The 21,296-nt window shown below is 43.1% G+C and overlaps 2 protein-coding genes and 1 long non-coding RNA gene across 3 annotated transcripts in view; all 3 read left to right on the top strand.

Annotated features, from left to right (window-relative positions):
- LOC310701764 (uncharacterized protein) overlaps positions 1-18,325 on the top strand; it is a 36,140-nt gene extending 17,815 nt beyond the window's left edge. The window contains exon 3 of the mRNA XM_083493112.1: positions 17,170-18,325. Coding sequence (XP_083349238.1) covers positions 17,170-18,170 — 1,001 coding nt within the window. The 3' untranslated portion in view covers positions 18,171-18,325. The remainder of the gene's footprint in view (positions 1-17,169) is intronic.
- The window catches only part of LOC310701702 (uncharacterized protein), a 91,050-nt gene that overhangs the window by 58,361 nt on the left and 11,393 nt on the right, over positions 1-21,296 (top strand). The window lies entirely within an intron of this gene.
- On the top strand, positions 13,501-13,915 carry LOC310702255. Its single transcript, XR_014523407.1, has 2 exons — positions 13,501-13,581; positions 13,704-13,915. It is a non-coding gene; the product is annotated as an uncharacterized lncRNA (long non-coding RNA).

Here is a 21,296-nt window from a genome sequence, read left to right as displayed (position 1 = left end):
GGAAAAAAGGATAATGCTGAACCACAAAATTACAGAACAGGAGATTGAAGGTGCCATTCAGAATATGCAACTGGGGAAATCTCCAGGGCCAGACGGGTTAACTGCAAAATATTATAAATCTTTGAAAGATTGGTTAATTCAACCATTAAAGCAGGTTTGCAACGAGATTTTGGAGGGGAAGAAGGCGCCTGAGTCGTGGAAATAAGCTTTTATTACACTTATACCGAAAACTGAGTCTGAAAAGACACAACTTAAGAATTACCGCCCCATATCCCTGTTAAATGTGGATTACAAAATTTTTGCTGACATTTTGGCTAATAGATTAAAAAAGGTACTTGTTGAAGAGATACATAAGGACCAAGCTGGCTTTCTCCCAGGTAGACACTTGTCTGACAATACAAGAAATATAATTAACATTTTGGAGAAATTACAAGTGAATATTAATATAAAAGCAGTTTTAATTTTTATTGATGTGGAGAAGGCCTTTGACAATATTTATTGGAAGTTTATGAAGAAAAATCTCCAGGGAATGGGGGTGGGACAAGGGTTTGAAAATGGTATATGTGCAATTTATTCAGAACAAAAGGCCAAATTGATAGTTAATAATGTGGTGACAGAAGAATTCAAGATAGAAAAAGGAACACAACAGGGTTGCCCTATCTCTCCATTACTTTTTATTTCGGTCCTGGAGGTTTTGCTGAACATGATTAGAAGGGACCGTCTGATTAAAGGTATTCAGGTCGGAGTTAAACAATATAAATTGAAAGCTTTTGCAGATGACCTGGTTTTGACGTTACAGGAGCCAGAATCTGGTACGAAAAGGGTATTAGAACTGATTCAAGAATTTGGTCATGTGGCAGGATTTAAGTTGAACAAGTCAAAAACTAAGGTTTTGGAGGAAAATTTAACACCAATGGAAAAAGAAAGGTTTCAGAATGAGACAGGTTTGACTGTGGTTAAGAAAGTGAAATACCTGGGGATTAACATGACAGCAAAAAAATTGAATTTATTCAAAGACAATTATGAGAAATGTTGGTTAGAAGTTAAAAAAGATTTAGAAGTTTGGTCAAAATTGAAGCTTTCCTTGTTGGGTCGAATTGCAGCTATAAAGATGAATGTTTTGCCAAAAATGTTATTTTTGTTTCAAACTTTGCAGATTGTGGACAAGATGGACTGTTTCAAGAAGTGGCAGAGAGATATTTCTAGATTTGTCTGGCAGGGCAAAAAGCCCAGAATAAAATTTAAAATATGACTGATGCAAAGGAAAGAGGTGGGTTTGCCCTGCCAGACATTAAACTTTACTATGAATCAGCAGCATTCTGCTGGTTGAAAGACTGGCTGCTTCTTGAGAACACAGACATTTTTGGACTTAGAAGGATTTAACAACGTTTTTGGGTGGCATGCATATTTGTGGTACGACAAGGTTAAAGCACATAAAGCATTTAAAAACCATATTGTCAGGAAAGCATTGTTTAATGTCTGGATAAGAAACAAAGATCTATTGGAAAACAAAACCCAAGGTGGCTGTCACCTATGGAAGCAAAGGCTTTGAAAAGACTCAATATGGAGGCCAAATGGCCGAAATATTGGGAGATATTAGAACAAGAAGGAGATATATTGAAATTGCAGTTTCGAGAAACTAAAAGACAAAGTGCGAGATTGGTTGCATTATCATCAAATTAGAGAGGCCTATAATTTGTACAAAAAAATGGGCTTCCAGGTGGAAAAATCAAAATTGGAAACAGAACTGTTAGAACCTAAAACTAAGATACTATCAAGAATGTATAACTTGCTGTTAAAATGGAACACACAGGATGAAACGGTTAAATCAGCTATGATTAAATGGGCGAAAGACATTGGTCATAACATCATGTTTGCTGACTGGGAAAAGTTGTGGACCACCGGTATGAAATTTATGGCATGTAATGCCCTAAGAGAGAATATTATGAAAATGATTTACAGGTGGTACATGACCCCAGTCAAGCTTGCAAAAATTTATCATTTGCCTGATAATAAATGTTGGAAATGTAAAGAAACTGAGGGTACATTCTTTCACCTTTGGTGGACGTGCCTAAAGATTAAGGCTTTCTGGGAAATGATCTATAATGAACTGAAAAAAGTATTTAAATATACCTTCCTTAAGAAACCAGAGGCCTTTCTCCTGGGCATGGTCGGCCAATTGGTGTCAAAGAAAGATAGAACATTTTTTATGTATGCAACAACAGCAGCAAGAATACTCATCGCAAAGTATTGGAAGACACAAGATTTGCCCACCCTGGAAGAATGGCAGAAGCAAGTGATGGACTATATGGAGATGGCAGAAATGACCGGCAGAATCCGAGACCTGGGAGAAGAGTCGGTGGAAGAGGATTGGAAGAAGTTCAAAGTGTACCTGCAGAAACATTGTAAAATTTTTGAATGTTAAAATGATGTTGGATATAAAAATAATATGGCATTAGTGATAAACTTAAAAAGTGTATGCAAAAATGACTAAAAGAAAAGGGGCGAAAGACTAGAGTAATATTATGTCAAATTTAAATAATATGGCACAAGGGATTAAGTTATAAGGAATAGGTAAGAATCGATTTAAAAAGAGAAGAAAGATAGGAGACATAATAGAGTGAACTATATAATTATAAATGAGATTTGAAAGAGGGTAAGGATTTGCTGAATTTGATTGGCTAAAGAGGAAGTCAAGAAAGAAGGGTTAAACAAGTATGAAGTTAAAAACTGGATTTTTTCTTTTTTATGTTTTTATTGTCTTTTTTGGGGTATTTTTTCTCTTTTATGTATTATTTTGTATGTCTATTTTCTTTTTCTTTGTTGTATGTATCATAAGTGCTTTTTTTTTGTAAAACTTTAATCAACATCTTTCCCCAAAAAAAATCTTTCTGAAGGCCTTGTCTTCTTCAGCCCAGGTAGGCCTTGGAATTCAGAATGCTTTGGAACTGAATTAACGCGACAGAAGCAAGAGGATGGGCAATGAATTCTGATTTCTTGCTTGGAACAGAAATGTATTTGGAAGACACTGTGCTGAAGAGGTATATTTGCAAAAAGCAAAAAAGCCTCACAGCCCACTCCACAAATTAAAGCAATCTTAACAAACTACAGCTCCCAGAATTCTTTGGGGGAAGCCATGACTGTTTAAAGTGGTATAGTGCCCTTGAAGGACAGAGATGCCTTTCTAAATCTTGGTTGCCAACCTCATCTCTGGTGCCAAGCCAGGTCTAGAGGTGTGAGACTGCATGTCTGCTGCCGCAACTGATTCCTGTATAAAATATACACCACGGTTGGGTTGAAACAGCACTCTTTACACTTACCTGGTTTGCACATGGTGTTAATGTGCCAAGGGTGGAGAACTTCAGACCCGGGGGGCCAAATGCACATGTGGTCTGTGGTCCTCTGAATTCACTGCTCTGAATCCATGGCTCTGCTTCGCCCCTTAGCCAGCAGGGATGTACCTTTCAACTCTTGACAATGCCTCCTCCCTCTTTGGTAGAAGGCAGATAGTTGTGTGTGTATCAGATATAACTTCCTCTAGAAAGGCAAAAGTTGCGCTCCTTGTTTGACCCACCTTTGCCTCTCTCACCCTGCCCAGCCCTGGCATGTGGCCTCTGGAAGGCGATCCAGGAGGGAATCTGGCCCTTGGTCTGAAAAACAGTGGAAGCTTCCAAACTGACAGTTGTGCAAGAGCATGCAAACCTAAGGCCTGCCCACTGTGAGATTTTGACCAGCTTCTGCTCATCTGAAGCCGAAGCTGATACCGGCCCATCTTATCTTGAGCCCAAACAGCGTAGTCCACACAGCGGAAGGATAAGCAGTATGTGCCACATTCTTAATTTTTTATTTACACTTCTATGCTGAGAGAATACAAACATGCATCTTGCCTCTGCGAGAGCAGAGAAGCAACTCCTCTCGGAAACAAAGAACACCGAGAGAAACAGTGAAAAACAGGAAACCAGTGAACGTCACATCCAGTCTCCCATTCCCGTGGGAACCCAACGGTAATGCTGACTGTGGAATGTAAACAACTGTCTTGTGACAAGCATTTTGCTGCACAGTGAAGGAAGCAGAAACCAACATCCTCCCCTTTCTGTGAACATCACTGGGCAGCGTGTTCGTATAATATCAGTACAAACCCAACTTCTGCACATAGGTACAGTGTTGATCCCTTGACACAATCTTGGACAATACATCAGCAGGAATTTCATTACCTGGCATATAGGACACCGTTATGAGTCCCTTCTGAATACGTTCCCTAGCATGTTGCAGTTTCAATTGCAAATGCTTCGTGCTTTGCTTACAACCTTCAGAATTCAGCAAAGCCAAACATGCTTTATTGTCCTGGTAAACCTGGATTGGACATTTGACAGGAATTTTCATGTCTTTGCACAATTGTAACAACCATTCACAATCTTTAAGTGAATAAGACAGTGCATTCAGTTCAGCTTCACAAGTACTTAAGCTAACTGTTGTTTGCTTCTTGCATGACCAATCAAATAGACCCTGATTGTACATGTAGCAAACTCCAGACGTACTTTTCCTGTCTGTAGTGTCACTTCCAAAACTTGCATCTGCAAATATCTCAAGGCCACCAGACTTCTGATTGTTAAATCTCAGTCTGTAATGCATAGTGCCTTTCAAGTAGCGTGCTATGCGTTTCAGAGCTTTCCAATCCTTAACAGTAGGATTGTTGACTTGTCTGCTTAGCAAATTGCAGCTAACAGCAATGTCAGGTCTTGAACACCTGGCAATGAGGTTTAGTTTGCCTAGCACACTTCTGTACAGTGTAGTGTCAGAAAATGCTTCTTCAGTGTCATCTACCTGATAACCTGTTGTCATCGGTGTGTCTACAGGGTTAGCATCCATCAGGTTTAGTTTGCTTAACACATCAGCAATTTTCCGTGACTGGTGTACTAGAATGTTACCATCTTGATCTCTCTCTATTTCCAGAGATAGGTAGTTGTTTACCTCACCAAGATCTTTCATGTCAAAGTGCTCTTTCAGTTCAACTAGGGCGTTATTGTACATTGTGACATCCTTCCAAAAGAATAAAATATCATCAACATAAAACAAGCAATACAGCTTCTTTTGCCCCTCCTCTTTGACAAATACACACGGATCAGCTTTCCCTTGCTGAAAACCTAGAGAAAACAATACTTCAGTGAGTTTTGTGTGCCAACACCATGCACTTTGAGACCATAAAGGGATTTCTTCAGAGCACAAACAAATCCCTGTTCTACCTGTACGCCATCAGGTGAAAGCATATAAAGAGATTCAGCTAGAGACCTGTACAAAAATGCTGTATTCACATCATGGTGAATAACGTGTAGATTCTCCTCTGCAGCCAGCTTGAGCATAAGCCTAATGCTCTCATACCTCACGGTGGGTGAGTAGGTCTTGTGATAGTCTTCACCTGGTACCTGTGAAAAACCTCTGGCTACCAATCTGGCTTTGTGTCTGACTATCTTGCCATTTTGATCAGTCTTCGCTTTGAAGACCCATGTGCTTCCAAGCGGTTTCATTCCTGGAACTACTGGAACATGCTCCCATGTTTTGTTCCTCTCAAAGGAATCAAGCTCAGCCTTCATGGCATTTAACCATGGCTCAGCATCCTTTGAATCCAAATCCTGGATTTCTTGGAAACTTGAAGGTTCAAAGACCTTCTTGGAGCTTTTAACAGCTGCTACTGCTGTCTTAGCAAATTCATCAGCCAATCTCTTTGGAAGTCTGCCTTTTGTGGCTCTTTCTGACCTGTGAATTAGCCGTAGGTCTTCGACACTCTCCTCTTCCTTCTTAGGAGAAAAGTGACCTATTGTGAACAATGGTTCCTCCAATTCTTGATCAGAGCTTTCAGAGGGTCGCATAGAGGCTTTCGCACTCTTGAAATCCTCTGAATCACCCGATTCAGTTTCAGACTCAGAATCAGGACCTTCATCAGTGGGTGTGGGTTGTTGCGGCAGCTGTGGCTGTTGCTGCTGCTTTTGCTGCTGCCTATCCTCAGTCTCATCACTGTCATCAGGATAACATTGGAAAATTCCCACATTCTCCCCCCGCTTGGCATTGTACTCAGCACTTCTTGTGAGCCTAATTGTCTTCGAGTCAGTCATCATTCTGTAAGAACCTTTCTGATAACCTAGAAAGATACCATGCAATCCACGCTTGCCTAACTTGGAGCTTTGTGGTGTGTGAACCCACATGTCAGAACCAAAAATTCTCATGTGTTTGATGTATGGCTTCTTGCCAAACATCTTCTCATAGGGGGTACAACCAATCACTGAAGATAACCTGCGATTATAACTAAACAAAACATGAGAGAGATTCGGCCCAATAACTCTCTGGAAGATTGGCATCATGCAGCAAGGTTTTTAACCCTTGAAGCAATGTCTGATTTGCCCTCTCGCAAAGTCCATTCTGCCATGGCGAACGAGGACTAGACAAATCGTGTTGAATTCCTTTCTCAGTCAGAAAAGCTTCAAACTGCTGAGAAGTGAATTCCCCCCCGCAATCAGTGAAAAGAGTCTTTATCTTCTTACCATGCACATTTTCCAACCAAGCACAGAATTCCTTGAACCTTGGAAAAGCCTCTGATTTTTGCTTGAGATTGTACACATAAATATACCTGGAAAATGCATCAATGAGAACCATGAAGTACCTGTTTCCACCCAAAGAGGGCGACAGTGAACCAACTAAATCAGCATGAACAACTTGGAATGGTTCTGTAGCTTGCCTACTAGACACCTTACCTTTCGCAGCCATTTTCACTTTGTTTGCTGCGCATGCCTTACACTTCATGTGGTACCTGCAGGGTTTAATAGTCATACCTTCAACCAAGGCAGGCATTTTAGATACTGCCTCAAAATGCAAATGACCAAATTTCCTGTGAAAATCATGAATACATCTTGCATGCATGTTGTTCTGGACACCGGACCTTTGCCTTTTCCTTTTCCACGCGATGAGCTTTCGCTGCGCTGCTCTGTCTTGGCCCTAGGAAATCTGCATTCCCTCTTCATATGGCCTAGATGTCCACACGAGTAGCATTTCACTGCCTTCAAAGCTTTGGCGCCATCTGGTGGTTCCACTGCATTCTGGGATGACGTCTGTGAAGACTCCCCCTTACCGATGCAGCTAGCACCCCGGCGGTCTGCTTCATTCAGAATCACGGCAGTAACATGGGCTACTGTGAGCTGAGCAGCTGGCTGAACAGCAATCTGAGTGGCAACGGACTCCCAACTTGAACCCAAAGAATGTAGTATCATGAAGGAATACACAGCCTCTGGAAAGGTGAGTCCTCTCTGTTGCAGCTCATGTCTCAGATTCTGCATCTCCATCAGATGTGTACGCACATCTGCACCTTCAGCAAGTGCCATATCATGCAGCTTGGCATAGTAGAACAAAGAAGCACCAGCTTCTGTTCTCAAATGAGAATCTTTCAAAGTGTCCCAAATTTCTCTGGCTGAGGTCTTGCCACGCAACAGACAGAGCTCTTCTGGGGAGACTATCAATGTAAGTGTTCCCCTTGCTTTGGAATCCTTAGCTGCCCATTCATCTGTTATTGGAGCTTTGGAATCCCGAAAGCATCTGCCAGCCTTTCGTTAGCCATCTCTGCTGCTTTAAATCAAGCTGTGTCTGTGTCTACTGCAGCTTCATTCCAAAAGCACTTTTTAAAAGGTACTTTCGGTTTTTCAAGCCTCCCAAGCCTGTGAGCCTGTGCCACGGCAAATGGCTTTAAAAGTTCAAAGTCCAGCCATAAAGCCATTAATTAGGAGCTGGCAGGTTGCCTGGAGCATGATCACATACCTCTCATCAATCATCTTGACGCACAGAGCAGATAACGTCCGATCCGTCCCTCTGCATTCCGATTCCGTTTTTCTGGGCCCATAACCAAAAATATGAGATTTTGACCAGCTTCATCTGAAGCTGAAGCTGATACCGGCCCATCTTATCTTGAGCCCAAACAGCGTAGTCCACACAGCAGAAGGATAAGCAGTATGTGCCACATTCTTAATTTTTTATTTACACTTCTATGCTGAGAGAATACAAACATGCATCTTGCCTCTGCGAGAGCAGTGAAGCAACTCCTCTCGGAAACAAAGAACACCGAGAGAAACAGTGAAAAACAGGAAACCAGTGAACGTCACATCCAGTCTCCCATTCCCGTGGGAACCCAACAGTAACGCTGACTGTGGAATGTAAAAAACTGTCTTGTGACAAGCATTTTGCTGCACAGTGAAGGAAGCAGAAACCAACATCCACATCCCACTGAACTATGCTAGGCCATGACTTCTGTCATTCCTGGCCATTGGCCACCCCAGTAGGGGCTAATGGGAGTTGGAGTTAAGGAATGGTTGAGGGAACTATGGATATACTATGAAAAAAAGCAAGACTTTTAGAGAGATGTTATCACAGCTGTAGGGCATGTGCACATTTCCCTTCCCTTTGATGGGATCTCAGCACTCGAGATGCTGCTTAGATTTGTTTATCACCCATCTGTTGGTTTCTGCTTCCTTCACTGTGCAGCGAAGTGCTTGTCACGGGACAATCTTTTGCATTCCACAGTCAGAGTACTGTTGGGTTTCCCACGGGAATGGGAGACTGGATGTGACGTACACTGGTTTCCTGTTTCTCACAGTTCTCTCGGTGTTTCCGAGGAGAGAAGAGTTGCTTCTCTGCTCTCGCAGAGGCCAGGTGCATGTTTGTAATCTCTCAGCATTGAAGTGTAAATAAAGTAAAGTATGTGGCACGTACTGCTCATCATTCCGCTGTGCAGAAGAGTCTGCAAATACAACACCATTACCCCCCTCCCATTTGCTAGTGGATTCATTGCTACAGAGTTCTTGTGTATATGGTTGCATACAGGTACTAGTGGCAGTGTTGATTGTCTTCCCCCCCAACCCACCCATGCAATTATGGTGGTTTTTTAAAAAAGAAAAGGGGGTCTTTTTCCAGGGGTACTCAAGGTTACGCAGTACTGGAACCTCTTTTCCCCAAACTGTTCAAAGTCTGACACTTACTGTAACAATTTCATGGTGATTACCAGCTCCATATTTGCTTTAAAAAAAAGCACTGAAAATAGGGGTTGCTTTTTAAATTTATTGCTTTGTTTGTCATGATTGAAAGCAAAGAACTTCCCCTCTCTCCTTACAAATTAAAACTGCCTTCCACTTTTTTTCAGTATTTCCTGTGAAGAAAATTGCTTTCACATCCGTAGCAGGCATCTAAAGTACATGCCCCCCCCCAAAGATTCATGGGAGTGGTCGAATGGGAGGTATTCTTTGACAGGGCGTCTGTCTTGCTGCTGCTGCATGTCACTGTTGACTGTTTCTGTGTGTCTGCAAGGAGAATACAGGACACAGGTGTTATGAAGGTGCAATAAGCCAGACAGAGAGTGGTCCCTCCCTATAATGTAAATAGAGAGACTTCTTTTCAGGAGATTTCTGTATAAAGAACACTTTGCTGAGGTGGAAGTGGGGACTAAGTGAGGCTGGAGTGGAACCATGTTTGCATGAACATGAGAATGTAAAATATGGTCTCCATTTAAATATTTATTAAAATAATTTATTCATTTACCCAGAAGAGTCATTAGGCTTTTTTTGCTGTAAGCTGCTTCCTACATTGTAAGAGTGGGTCATGAGACCCTTGATCCCTCCTCGAAATACAATCTGAACCAAATGGGTGAGGCAGTAAAGAGTTTATTGATTACAATACGTTCTTGCAAGAGGAAAGGGGTCCAAAGTAGCTGATGTTCCCTATACTGGAAGCCCAGGTTCCCTCCCTCGTCTCCCCATTGGCTGGTCCTGCAAGGTTTTCCTTCCCCCAATTATCAAAGGAAAGGAAAGAGGCGGGGGGGGGGGGAAAAGAAACTTCTCCTTCCTCGGCAGTCACCTGACTTCCAGCTTCACCAGCGGAGATAAAATCGAGGCTTGCAAAGGAGGGAGGGAAGGGGGCTGCTTCGTCCTAATTGTTGTTGTTTAGGCGTGTCCGACTCTTTGTGGCCCCATGGACCAGAGCACGTCCTAATTAAGCCTCCTAATTAAACAGTGTCACTCCCTGCCTCCCAGGCGGGGGCTCCCATTCCCGCCCCCGCTGCCCAGGGTCGCTGCATCTGCCGCCGTCTTCAGGATTTCGGGTGAGTGCAAAGCCAGCAGCGGGGAAGGAGGGAAGGGCCTTTGCAACTGGTGGGGGGTCCAGGATGAGAAGCCCCGGGACGGGGAGAAGAAGAGAAGGGAGGAAAGGGAGCAGTTTCTCTTAATGGGGTCTGGAAGGTGGAGGTGGGGAGGGGTTTCCACTGTGGAAAGAGAGAAGCTTCCTTCTGCCCGGATCTGGTGCAAAGGGAGTTGCAGGGAAGGAGGCGGGAAAGGGCAGAGGGTTGGGCATTGTTGGGCAGGTTAAGAATAATAATAATAATAAATAAGAATAATAATAATACCTGCCCATCTGGCTGGGTTTCCCTAGCCACTCTGTGCGGCTTACAACATAGATAAACCATAATAAAACATCAAATGTTAAAAATTTCCCAATACAGTGGTGCCTTGCAAGACGAAATTAATCCGTTCCACGAGTCTCTTCGTCTTGCAGTTTTTTCGTCTTGCGAAGCGCCGCTATTAGCGGCTTAGCGCTATTAGCGGCTTAGTGGCTATTAGCGGCTTAGGAAAAGGGAAAAAAAGGAAAAAAACTCGCAAGAACTTGCAAGACGTTTTCGTCTTGCAAAGCAAGCCCATAGGGAAATTCGTCTTGCGAAGCACCTCAAAAACGGAAAAACCCTTTCGTCTAGTGAGTTTTTCGTCTTGCGAGGCATTCGTCTTGCGGGGCACCCCTGTACAGAGCTGCCTCCAGATGTCTTCTAAAAGTCAGATAGTTGTTTATTTATTTGAAATTGGAAGGGAGGGCGCCACCAGCGAGAAGACCCTCTGCCTGGTTCCCTGTAACTTCGCTTCTTGCAGGGAGGGAACTGGCAGAAGACCCTCGGAAGTGAACCTCAATGTACAGCCTTCCTTCCTTCCTTCCTTCCTTCCTTCCTTCCTTCCTTCCTTCCTTCCTTCCTTCTCTTTAGGCACCAGGCAAAAGCATTCCTCTTCTCCCAGACATTGGGCTCATTAAACAATCTATGGCCTTCACACCTGCAATTGTACGTGCCTAAGGGGGCAGTTGTCATTTTTTATTTCTTACTGTGCTGTGCATCTCTGATTTTCTATTGTAAGCTGCCCTGTGATCTTCGGAGGAAGGGCAGTATAGAAATGTAAAGAATAGCAGTAAAAATAGGAAGCCCTGTTGTGTTCAAGGGGGTGGTTGGGACAGAGTCTCTGATTAGTATGCATAGCAGGTCAGGCTAAGGAGGGAATAATAATAATAATAATAATAATAATAATAATAATAATAATTCATTACTTGCACCCTGCTCATGTGACTGGGTTCCTCGGCCACTCTGGAAGGCTTCCAACAAAATAAAAAACACCGAAAACATTGAATACTTCCCTGTACAGGGCTGCCTTCAGAAGTCTTCCATTTTGTAGAAATGGCCTTCAATATTAAAGAAATGCCCTCTTTAAGTAATCACGTGATGTAAACATGTACACTAGTGGTCAAAATTGTGGAAACCTTTTGGAAAAGTGTATTTCTGAGGTTTGATGACTCCTAACACCACTTTTTTTTTGTAATACCATAAAACTATATATCAATGGAAATATAATTTAATGAAAAATGTAATGCAATAACTTTTATGAAGGATTATTTATTACAACAGCAGTCATAAAGAAGAAACGTGAAATGCATACAACAAAAGAGATATACCAAAATTCTCACCGTGTCAGTTAATACTTAGCTGGGTAACCTTTAGCCTTCCATGGAGTAAAGTAAGCTTTTTAGTTCTGCAGCTGTAATAATGTGAAACTAAGATTAAATTATTTCCCTTATTAATTGGGTTTTATTGCTGGGCTGCTTCTGACTAACAAGTTTCTTTAGTCAGCTCCATAGATTTTTGATTGAGTTAAGGTCTGGGCTATGTATTTTGGGGCATTTACTTTCCCATTAATGACTCAAATTTTGTCCACACCTCGTGCTGTCATACAGCCCCAGATCATAGCACTGACTTGGTGTTTCACGGAAGGTGCAATGTAAATAGGATGTAAATCTCCTCCAATTCTCCTCACGTATTTCATGGCATCACTACCAAGTGAGATTTTGGTCTCCTCACTCCAAATAACACTGTCCCATTGTTCTGCTGTCCAGTTAACATGGGTTTAGCCCAGTCTGATTTTTTAGTGACTGCGTCTCCTTATACCTCTTCCAAAATTTAGAAATGTCCCCTTTGGTTAAGTTTCTGCCAATTTTTCTTCTAATATCTTCATAACTGTAGCCTTGTTCACTTAATAGTACTATTTTACATCCCTTTCTAGGTGACCAGTCAACTCTTTGCACCATTTATTTAATTTTATTATGTTTTACAAGCTCACTAAATGAAAAAAAACCTCAACCAACTTGATAGCAATCGCACAACACATTTTTAAAAACTATATTTTTATTGAATTTTCAAATTATAACAACAAATTTCCACAAATCTTAATTGAACAATTTCTATATCCGTATTTCTCCCCTCCCTCCTCTTTGGCTTCCCCCATTTTTCCGTATTGATTTATTACACAAATTCTATACTCTGCTGATTTTGCTTCTTATATAGTTGACAATACCTGCCAATGAGTCCATATCTTTATACAGTGGTGCCTCGCAAGACGAAATTAATTCGTTCCACAAGTCTTTTCGTCTTGCGAGTTTTTCGTCTTGCGAAGCACGGTTTCCCATAGGAATGCATTGAAAATCAATCAATGCGTTCCTATGGAAACCGCCTTCAGACCAGGTCTGGGGACAGTCTGTCCCCCGACCTCTTCTGAAGGCCGGCGGGGGGCGAAAGTCTTTGCTTCCCCCCCGCCTGCCTTCCCGGGACAGCGGAGACTTCTCCGCTGTCCCGGGGTGATATTAAAATGCAGGCAGGCAGCAGTGAAGGCTTCGCTGCCGTCCCCCAGCATTTTTAAAGCCCCCGGGACAGCGGAGACTTCTCCGCTGTCCCGGGGCGATTTTAAAATGCTGGCGGGCGGCAGCGAACCCTTCGCTGCCGCCCGCCAGCGAACCCTTCGCTGCCGCCCGCCAGCGAACCCTTCGCTGCCGCCCGCCAGCGAACCCTTCGCTGCCGCCCGCCAGCATTTTAAAATCGCCCCGGGGCAGCGGAGGAATTCTCCGCTGTCCCGGGGCGATTTAAAAGCCCCCGGGAAGGCAGGCAGGGGGGACAAAGACTTTTGCCCCCCGCCCACCTTCAGAAGAGGTCCAGAGGGCTCTCCAAGCTGTGGATAGCAGCCTGCTGCCCCGCGCGAGGGGCGCTCTTAAGCAGAGCGCCCCTCGCGCGGGGCAGCAGGCTGCTATCCGCAGCCTAGGCGGGAACTCTTCTGAAGGCTGGCGGGGGAGAAGGGCTTTTCTTCCCACCGCCAGCCTTCAGAACAGCTGCGCACCTTCCCCTCTGTTCCCGGACCTGTCCTGAAGGCTTGCGGTGGGAGGAGGGCTTCCCTCCCCACCGCCAACATTCAGAATGCTGTTCTGAATGTTGGCGGTGGGGAGGAAAAACCCTCCTCCCACCGCAAGCCCCGGGAACAGAGGAGAAGCCCTTCACGCCTTGTCCTCTGTTCCCGGACCTCCCACCACAAGCCTTAGGACAGATCCGGGAACAAAGGAGAAGGCGCGCTGCGCTTCCCCGCTGTCCCCGGAGATTTCCCTATGGGCTTTCGTCTTGCGAAGCAAGCCCATAGGGAAATTCGTCTTGCGAAGCCGCTAAAAATCGGAAAACCCTTTCGTCTTGCGGGTTTTTCGTTTAGCGAGGCATTCGTCTTGCGGGGCACCACTGTACTGTCTTTTTCTATAGTTTATAAATGGTTCCCACTCTTTTTTGAAACCAATGTTGTCTCTCTCATGTATTCTCTCTGTCAGCTTAGCCAGTTCCGCGTAGTCCATCAGCTTGGCTTGCACTGCTTCCTTTGTTGGCGTTTTCTGTTTTCCATACTTGTGCTAATAAAATTCTTGTTGCTGTTGTCGCATACATAAACTATGTCCAATTTCCCTCTCATGTATCATGATCTAAAATTAGAAGCAGGAAAGATTCTGGTTTTTAAACAAAGGGTTTCTTCAACATTTTTTTCAGTTCATTATATATTATTTCCCAGTATTCTTTAACCTTCTTGCATTCCCACCATACATGAAAAAAGTACCACCTTTCTCTTTACATCTCCAACATATCTTGGATCCCGTTTTATACATTTTTGCAGTTTTTCCAGTGTGATATACCATCAATATATCATTTTCAAATACAGTGGAGGCCCCATTAGCTGAAGTGGTGCTTCAGGTTAAGAACAGTTTCAGGTTAAGAACGAACCACTGGAATGAATTAAGTACTTAACCCAAGGTACCACTGTAATTTTCTCTTAATGGTATACAATCTGTAAACTTTACATTTGTTTTCATAAACTTTCCCATTCCTCCAACTGTATATTAAGCCCAACATCCGGAGCCCATTTTATTTGGGCCGATTTTACCTTCTCATCTAAAGTCTCTCCATATAGCAAAATGTTATATGCTTTCTTCAATAATTTGGTTTTTCCCTCCACAATTTCCTTTTGAAAGTTTGAGATAGTATAGCTGAACCCCCTTTTATTATCTTCTTTAAATTGCTCATTAATTTGTCTGTGATGCAACCAACTTTGTAAAGTACCTTTCAAGTTTTCATAACTTTTAAATTTCAAACCTTTCTCCTCTTCTATTAACAAATCTCTATATGTTGGCCACTTTCCTTTTTTATTACCCCTCCAGCTACACAGGGTCTAATCCTGCCAGACTTTGGTGGATGTCTCAAAAATTTCCAAGGTGTTGGATATTCAAATTGCAGAGCTTGTCAAAACTGAGAGGCAACTATTTACAAATCCTGTTCTTTCAGCAAAGCAGGAATTTTAGGGTTAAAAATACATTTGCTTTCATTCAGAGGCTGTAATGTAGATTTTTGGGGGCTTTCATCTTATTCAGAAAACGTCTCTGCAGGGTTCTCCCCTGAATAGCGGAAGCGCGGCTTCCATTTTTAATACTTCTCACTTTGAAGTTCAAATTAAAGTCCAAATATTTTTAATTCCTCTCCAAAAGATTATTTCTATTTTACCTTATAACAGAAAATCTGTCACTTCAGAGGGCGGCTTTTATGCTTTGGATATTCATGTGTGCGTTGGAGCCGACAGCCCACCTCGACCGTCCTTCCCCTCCCCCACCCGCTGCTGATGCAACTGCGGGAGCCAGTTTGACGGAAGACCTGGGGCTCAGCTGGACCCCGTTGGAGCCCCACTCTTCTGCAGAGTTTTATGAGGGCTTTTCTTTTTTAGCCCTAAAACATCCCCTCGGTCGCCTGAAATCCCCCTAAAGGCTCCGTCTTACTCGGACGGCGCCCCAGGTGACGCCATTTCCTCCACCATCCAGACTGGAAGCCCATAATCACCAAGTCAACTCTTTGTGCCATTTGTTTAATTTTATTACATTTTGCAAGTTCACGAAATGAAAGGGGGGAAACTTGAAAGGGGGGCAAGTTCACGAAATGAAAGCAATCACATAACACACTAACAAAATCCTGCTTATTTATGTCGTAATCCTTCCTAAAAGTTGTTGTATTACATTCTACTTTAAATTACAGTGGTACTTTAAATTACAGTGGTCCATTCTTAACCTGAAACTGTTCTTAACCTGAAGCACCACTTTAGCTAATGGGGCCTCCTGGTGCCGCCGCGCCGCCAGAGCACAATTTCTGTTCTCATTCTGAAGCAAAGTTCTTAACCCGAGGTACTATTTCTGGGTTAGGGGAGTCTGTAACCTGAAGCGTCTGTAACCCAAGGTACCACTGTATCTTTCCATTGATATATAATTTTATGGTATTACTCCCCAAAAGGGGGGTATTATGATCCATCAAAACCCAGAAAAACAACACCTCCAAGGTTTCCACAATTTTGACCACTAGTGTATGTTGTCTTCTAGGTCCAAAGACACACATGCACACACAGATAGCATGAGCAAGCAGTGCTCCAAAGTGCTTCTCTTGAGAACTTGCCATCTAAGTTGTTTACTCACGGCAAAAGCTCCTATTTCCCAAAAGGACAGATGGGGGAGCTCTCTCTCCCACTTTTAACCCACCGCACGGAAGGCAGAGGTCTTGTTCATTCACAACCCCTGGATCCACTGCCTCTCCCAGGGGATCCAGATGCAAGCAAGGTGCTTGCTTCTTCTCCATTCAAGGGCAACCCATGTATTCAAAGCAGTCCTTTGCAGATTAAGACTTAAGTTCAAAATAAGTACAAAAACCCGACAAAAAGACTCACGGGTTTATAGTGGCACCAGCTTTCCTAGTCAAGATTCCACAATGTCAGACTGTAGCTCACAAAAGCTTAAGCCATAATACATTTATGAGCCTTTATGGGCTGCAGAAGATGAATAAACAGAAGCATAGTTAATCTATGGTCTTCCATCCCACAAGAGACAGTGACGGCCAGCAACTTGGATATCTTGAAAAAAGGGATTAGGCTGGTGTCTGTGCTCTGCCCTCGTAGTCCTAGGCAATAATGCTTCTTAATACTAGTTTCTGGAAAGCACAGGAGGGCAGAGGGCTCTTGGGCTGAAATCTTGCTTGCTGGTTTCCCACAGGCATCTGCTTGGCCACTGTGAAAACAGGATGCTGGACTAGGTGGACCTTTACCCGATGCAGAAGGCTTTGTTTAGGTTCTAATATATTGCAATGATTTTACACTTATGTGTGGCATAAGAACACTTCAGTTTTAATTCTTACTCATAGAAGAGACTGCTATTGGAGCCTGTGATCATTTGCTCACTTGAAAAAGAAAAAGACAGAGATGTGTCTTATAAGCCAGTTCCACCGTAGATATCTACTATAAAATGATGGTGCTTTCTTAAGTGTGAATGGAGTGATCATGGGTTTCTCTTGCCATTATCTCATCTGCATTCCTAAAAATTTGGAATATGGAGACAGTTGAAAATGGAGAGGGAGTGAAAATAAGAGAAGGTGCACATGGGGATTGATGTGTGTTCAGTTCATTTATTGTCTTTCCTAAAAGTCTAACAGGATTCTCTCCCTGCCCCAAACAGCTGAGGAAGATGATGGTCAGGATTCTACGGAGAGGTCTGTGAAATCAGTGGGAAGAGCAGAGAGGCCATTTAAATGCAGGGAATGTGGAATGTGCTTTAGTCACTGTGGAAAAATGAGGATACACCGACGAATTAACACGGGGGAGAAACCGTTTGAATGCATGGAGTGCGGAAAGAGCTTCACTCAAAGTGGTAAACTTAGAATACATCAACGAACTCACACAGGGGAGAAACCATTTAAATGTATTGAATGTGGAAAGAGCTTTGGTCAAAGTGGAAACCTTAGAATGCATCAAAAAACTCAAACAGGGGAGAAACCATTTAAATGTATTGAATGTGGAAAGAGCTTCAGTCGTAGTGGAGCCCTTAGAAGACATCAACGAACTCACACGGGGGAGAAACCATTTAAATGTATTGAATGTGGAAAGAGCTTTGGTCAAAACGGAGACCTTAGAATACAGCAACGAACTCACACAGGGGAGAAACCATTTAAATGCATTGAATGTGGAAAGAGCTTCAGTCAAAGTGGAAACCTTAGAATGCATCAACAAACTCACACAGGGGAGAAACCATTTAAATGTATTGAATGTGGAAAGAGCTTCAGTCGTAGTAGAGACCTTAGAATACATCAACAAACTCACACGGGAGAGAAACGGTTTAAATGTCTCGAATGTGGAAAGAGCTGCAGTCGTAGTGGTCACCTTAGAATACACCAACAAACTCACACAGGGGAGAAACCATTTAAATGTATTGAATGTGGAAAGAGCTTCAGTCAAAGTGGGACACTTAGAATACATCAACAAATTCACATGGGGGAGAAACTATTTAAATGTATTGAATGTGGAAAGAGCTTCAGTCATAGTGGAGCCCTTAGAATACATCAACGTACTCACACGGGGGAGAAACCATTTAAATGTATGGAATGTGGAAAGAGCTTCAGTCGTAGTGGAGACCTTAGGAAACATCAGCTAACTCACACAGGGGGGAAACCACAGATGTAGGGAATGTGGAAAGAGCTTAAGACAGAGTGGAGACCTTAATATTCCTAAGCAAATTTACACAGGTGAAAAACCATATAAATGTATGCAACGTTGCACTCAATGTTCACTATTTAATTTACGTCAAGAAACTCATAAAGGCAGAAATCAATTTTAAATACATGGAACCCATGTGATGTTTTTGTTTTTGTATTTAAATTTGTATACACATATATATGTATTAAAGTAATGAAGGTCACATATACTTGATGTACAAAAGAAGTTGCAAGTTGTTGCTAGATTATCCAGGGGGAGAGTGTGAATCTGGAATGCTCAAGGCGTGTGATGAATCTGTTGAGTTTTGACTCCACCCATCACTGCCAAAATGATACGCTGCCCTTGTCTTGTGGATCAGCATCTTTCAGGCTTCAGGGAATTTGCCTTCCTTCCCCTTGGTCGTAGATAAGCAGAACAAAGGAAAAGGAGTCTTCTTACCAGTTAGAAATTTTAATGATCCCAGCAAGGGGACAAAGAACCTGTCTTCTAGGAATGGCGGTGCTCCCAATGAAAAGGTCCAGTCCCTCACATCCCTAGTCACCCTGTCACTTCTGCGTCTCGTAATCTGAGCTAGTTCCCTCTGTACTTTCTGTCCTGCCACTTTCGCTGCTCTCCTTGACCTTGGGGAGAGCGGATGGATGCTTTCAAGAGACAGTGAATCTGTTAACTCTCCCCCCCCTCCAGAGTTTCTTCTGCAAGCTGTTCCCCATCCAGTATTTCCCAGCTTCTGCCTTCTGAACTATGTTCCTCTGCAAATCACTTTTCCAAATCTATACAGTCCTCCTGCTCCTGGGAAGAATCCGGGGAGGGGGTGCTTTTTCTGTGCAAGGCTAGTTCGTGTTTCTCCCGAGTATGCGCCTGTAATCAGTGAGCGTGCATTTAGCAGGAGAGCATCCCTTTGTCTCGGCGTTTAAGATGCTTCAGGAGGCCGTAGAGCGAAGCATGTGTATCGCACATGAACTGTGAGAGCAATGGTGGAGGAATAGCAAATGACTGTCAGGGTGCTTAAAAGGAGCCTGTCGTTTCGTGAGAGGGGGTGGGGGGAGGAGAGTTTTAGTGACGCTGAACAGGAAGAGCCAAGCGCACCTATAGGATACATGTGCTTGCTACTCTTGAGTTTGAAGATGGGCAGTGGGAGTGGCACAGGCTTTTGCTGAAAGTAGATCTAGGGAAGATTAAGTTAATTGCAACCTTAAACACACTTGGGTCCCATTAAAGAGGCTGCTCATGAGGCCGGAGGAACATCGCCCGGCTGTGAGGTGTAAAGTCCACCACTCCCTGCAAGGTCTTTCCCACCTGGCCTAGGGGACGGGGCCCAGACTCACCCAGCTCTACTATGTTAAATATCAATTCTGTGGTCGACCTTTGTACTGTTTTATTTTGAAATCTTTAAGATAATATTTTTGTTTTCTGTTATGTTGCTTTGACTGTATATTCTATATTTCACATTTTTCAGGTTGTTTTATTTATGTTTTATTGATTTAATGTGCTGTGAACCGCTTTGAGGTTTTTCTTGAAAATATAAAGTGGAATAGAAATTCCTGTATGGCCAAGGTTGATGGGGATTGTAGTTCAAAAGCTCAAGGGTGCAAAATCTCACGTTTCTTACAACTTTTCATTATGAATAATTATAGGTAAAACTTTTGTTGATATAGAGCTCATTTTTGGGCTTCCAGGAACAGCTAGTCACTTCTGGTTTATAAACAAACCCAAATATATTGACACACTTTACTTTAAAAGCAGATTTCAGAACAGAGATAAACAAAACCTTTTTAAAAATCTTTTTACTTTACAAACCATAATTTTGTCAATCCAAGATCTGCTCTTCATATGTATAAAAATACTTTGTTAACAATGAGATACCAAAATAATAATAAAAAATCTGCAATAAGACATTATCAGCATTTAAAAAGAAATGCCAGTGGGATGTTCAAGGCATTGAGTTACAAATTAAGGCAAAGATCAACCATTGCTAGGTAGACCCAGGAGACTTAATCCTAGAATCAACCCCTGCCCCCCACAGCCTGCTTTTGCCTGTAAATGTATTTGATTCAAAGGTCACATAAATCATCATGATTTTTTCCTCATTGATTCTGATGGGCGGGAGGGAGTTAAAAGTCACCCCATGGAGGTATATATGGGTCTGAGTGGCAGGTGATCCACTGCCAGACCGCCATCTTGACAAGAATCTTTCTCAAGGCCTTGTCTTCAAAAGGACAGGCAATGAATTCTGATTGCCTGCTTGGAACAGAAATGTATTTGGGAGACACCGCTGAAGAGAAAAAGGGAAAAAACTCACAGCCCACTCCACAAATTATCCAGGCTGCTATGCATTTTCCCACCTTCCCTTGAAACAGCCTTGCCCTACAACGCTGTGTCACAAGCTGCCCTTGGGAATGGTCCCACATCTCAGAAGGTAGGCAGTGGGGACGAGTGCTGTGTTTCCCTGGGAGGAACACAATGGCACTGGAGGCTGCTGAGCAAAATGGCCCCCGTGGACTCCATTGTGTGTGTTCCCACTTACCTCCTGATTGCTTGCCTTCTCCCTCGAGGGCCACATCCACACCACATTTAAATCAGTCTAGTACCCCTTCAGTCAGTCATGGCTTCCCCCAAAGCATTCTGGGAGTTGTAGTTTGCTGAGAGGAGACTCCCTGTTCCCCTCCCAGAGAGATAATACGTAGAGTGGCTTCACTGCCTATTCCTTGTCACAGAGAACTTGGTGAATTGTAACTCTTTGAGGGAAATAAGGGTTTTAAGGGTTGCCATGGTTGAAGACTTGATTTCCTCTTCTCTTCTCTCCCCCCCTCCAGCAATATAGCTTCTATAGTTTCTATAGACTACATATGGTAGAGATATTTAAAATGAGAGTCCTCATAAGGACTCTTTTTTGCTCTTCAAAATATGGCAACCATACCTAACAGCTCCAAGCAACCTTAACAAACTACAGCTCCCAGAATTCTTTGGGGGAAGCCATGACTGTTTAAAGTAGTATACAGTGGTACCACTTGCCCCCTTGAACCGTGCCCGTCCTGGCTGATTAGAGCATGTCCAGACGAGGTGCGGGCCCCCCTGGATGAGATCATTAATCAG

This window comes from Podarcis liolepis (genome assembly GCF_965112155.1).
Source record: "Podarcis liolepis genome assembly, chromosome: 2".
Taxonomy (NCBI): Eukaryota; Metazoa; Chordata; class Lepidosauria; order Squamata; family Lacertidae; genus Podarcis; species Podarcis liolepis.
The sequence above is the reverse complement of the archived record's forward strand: the minus strand, read 5'-3'. Positions and strand labels throughout refer to the sequence as shown.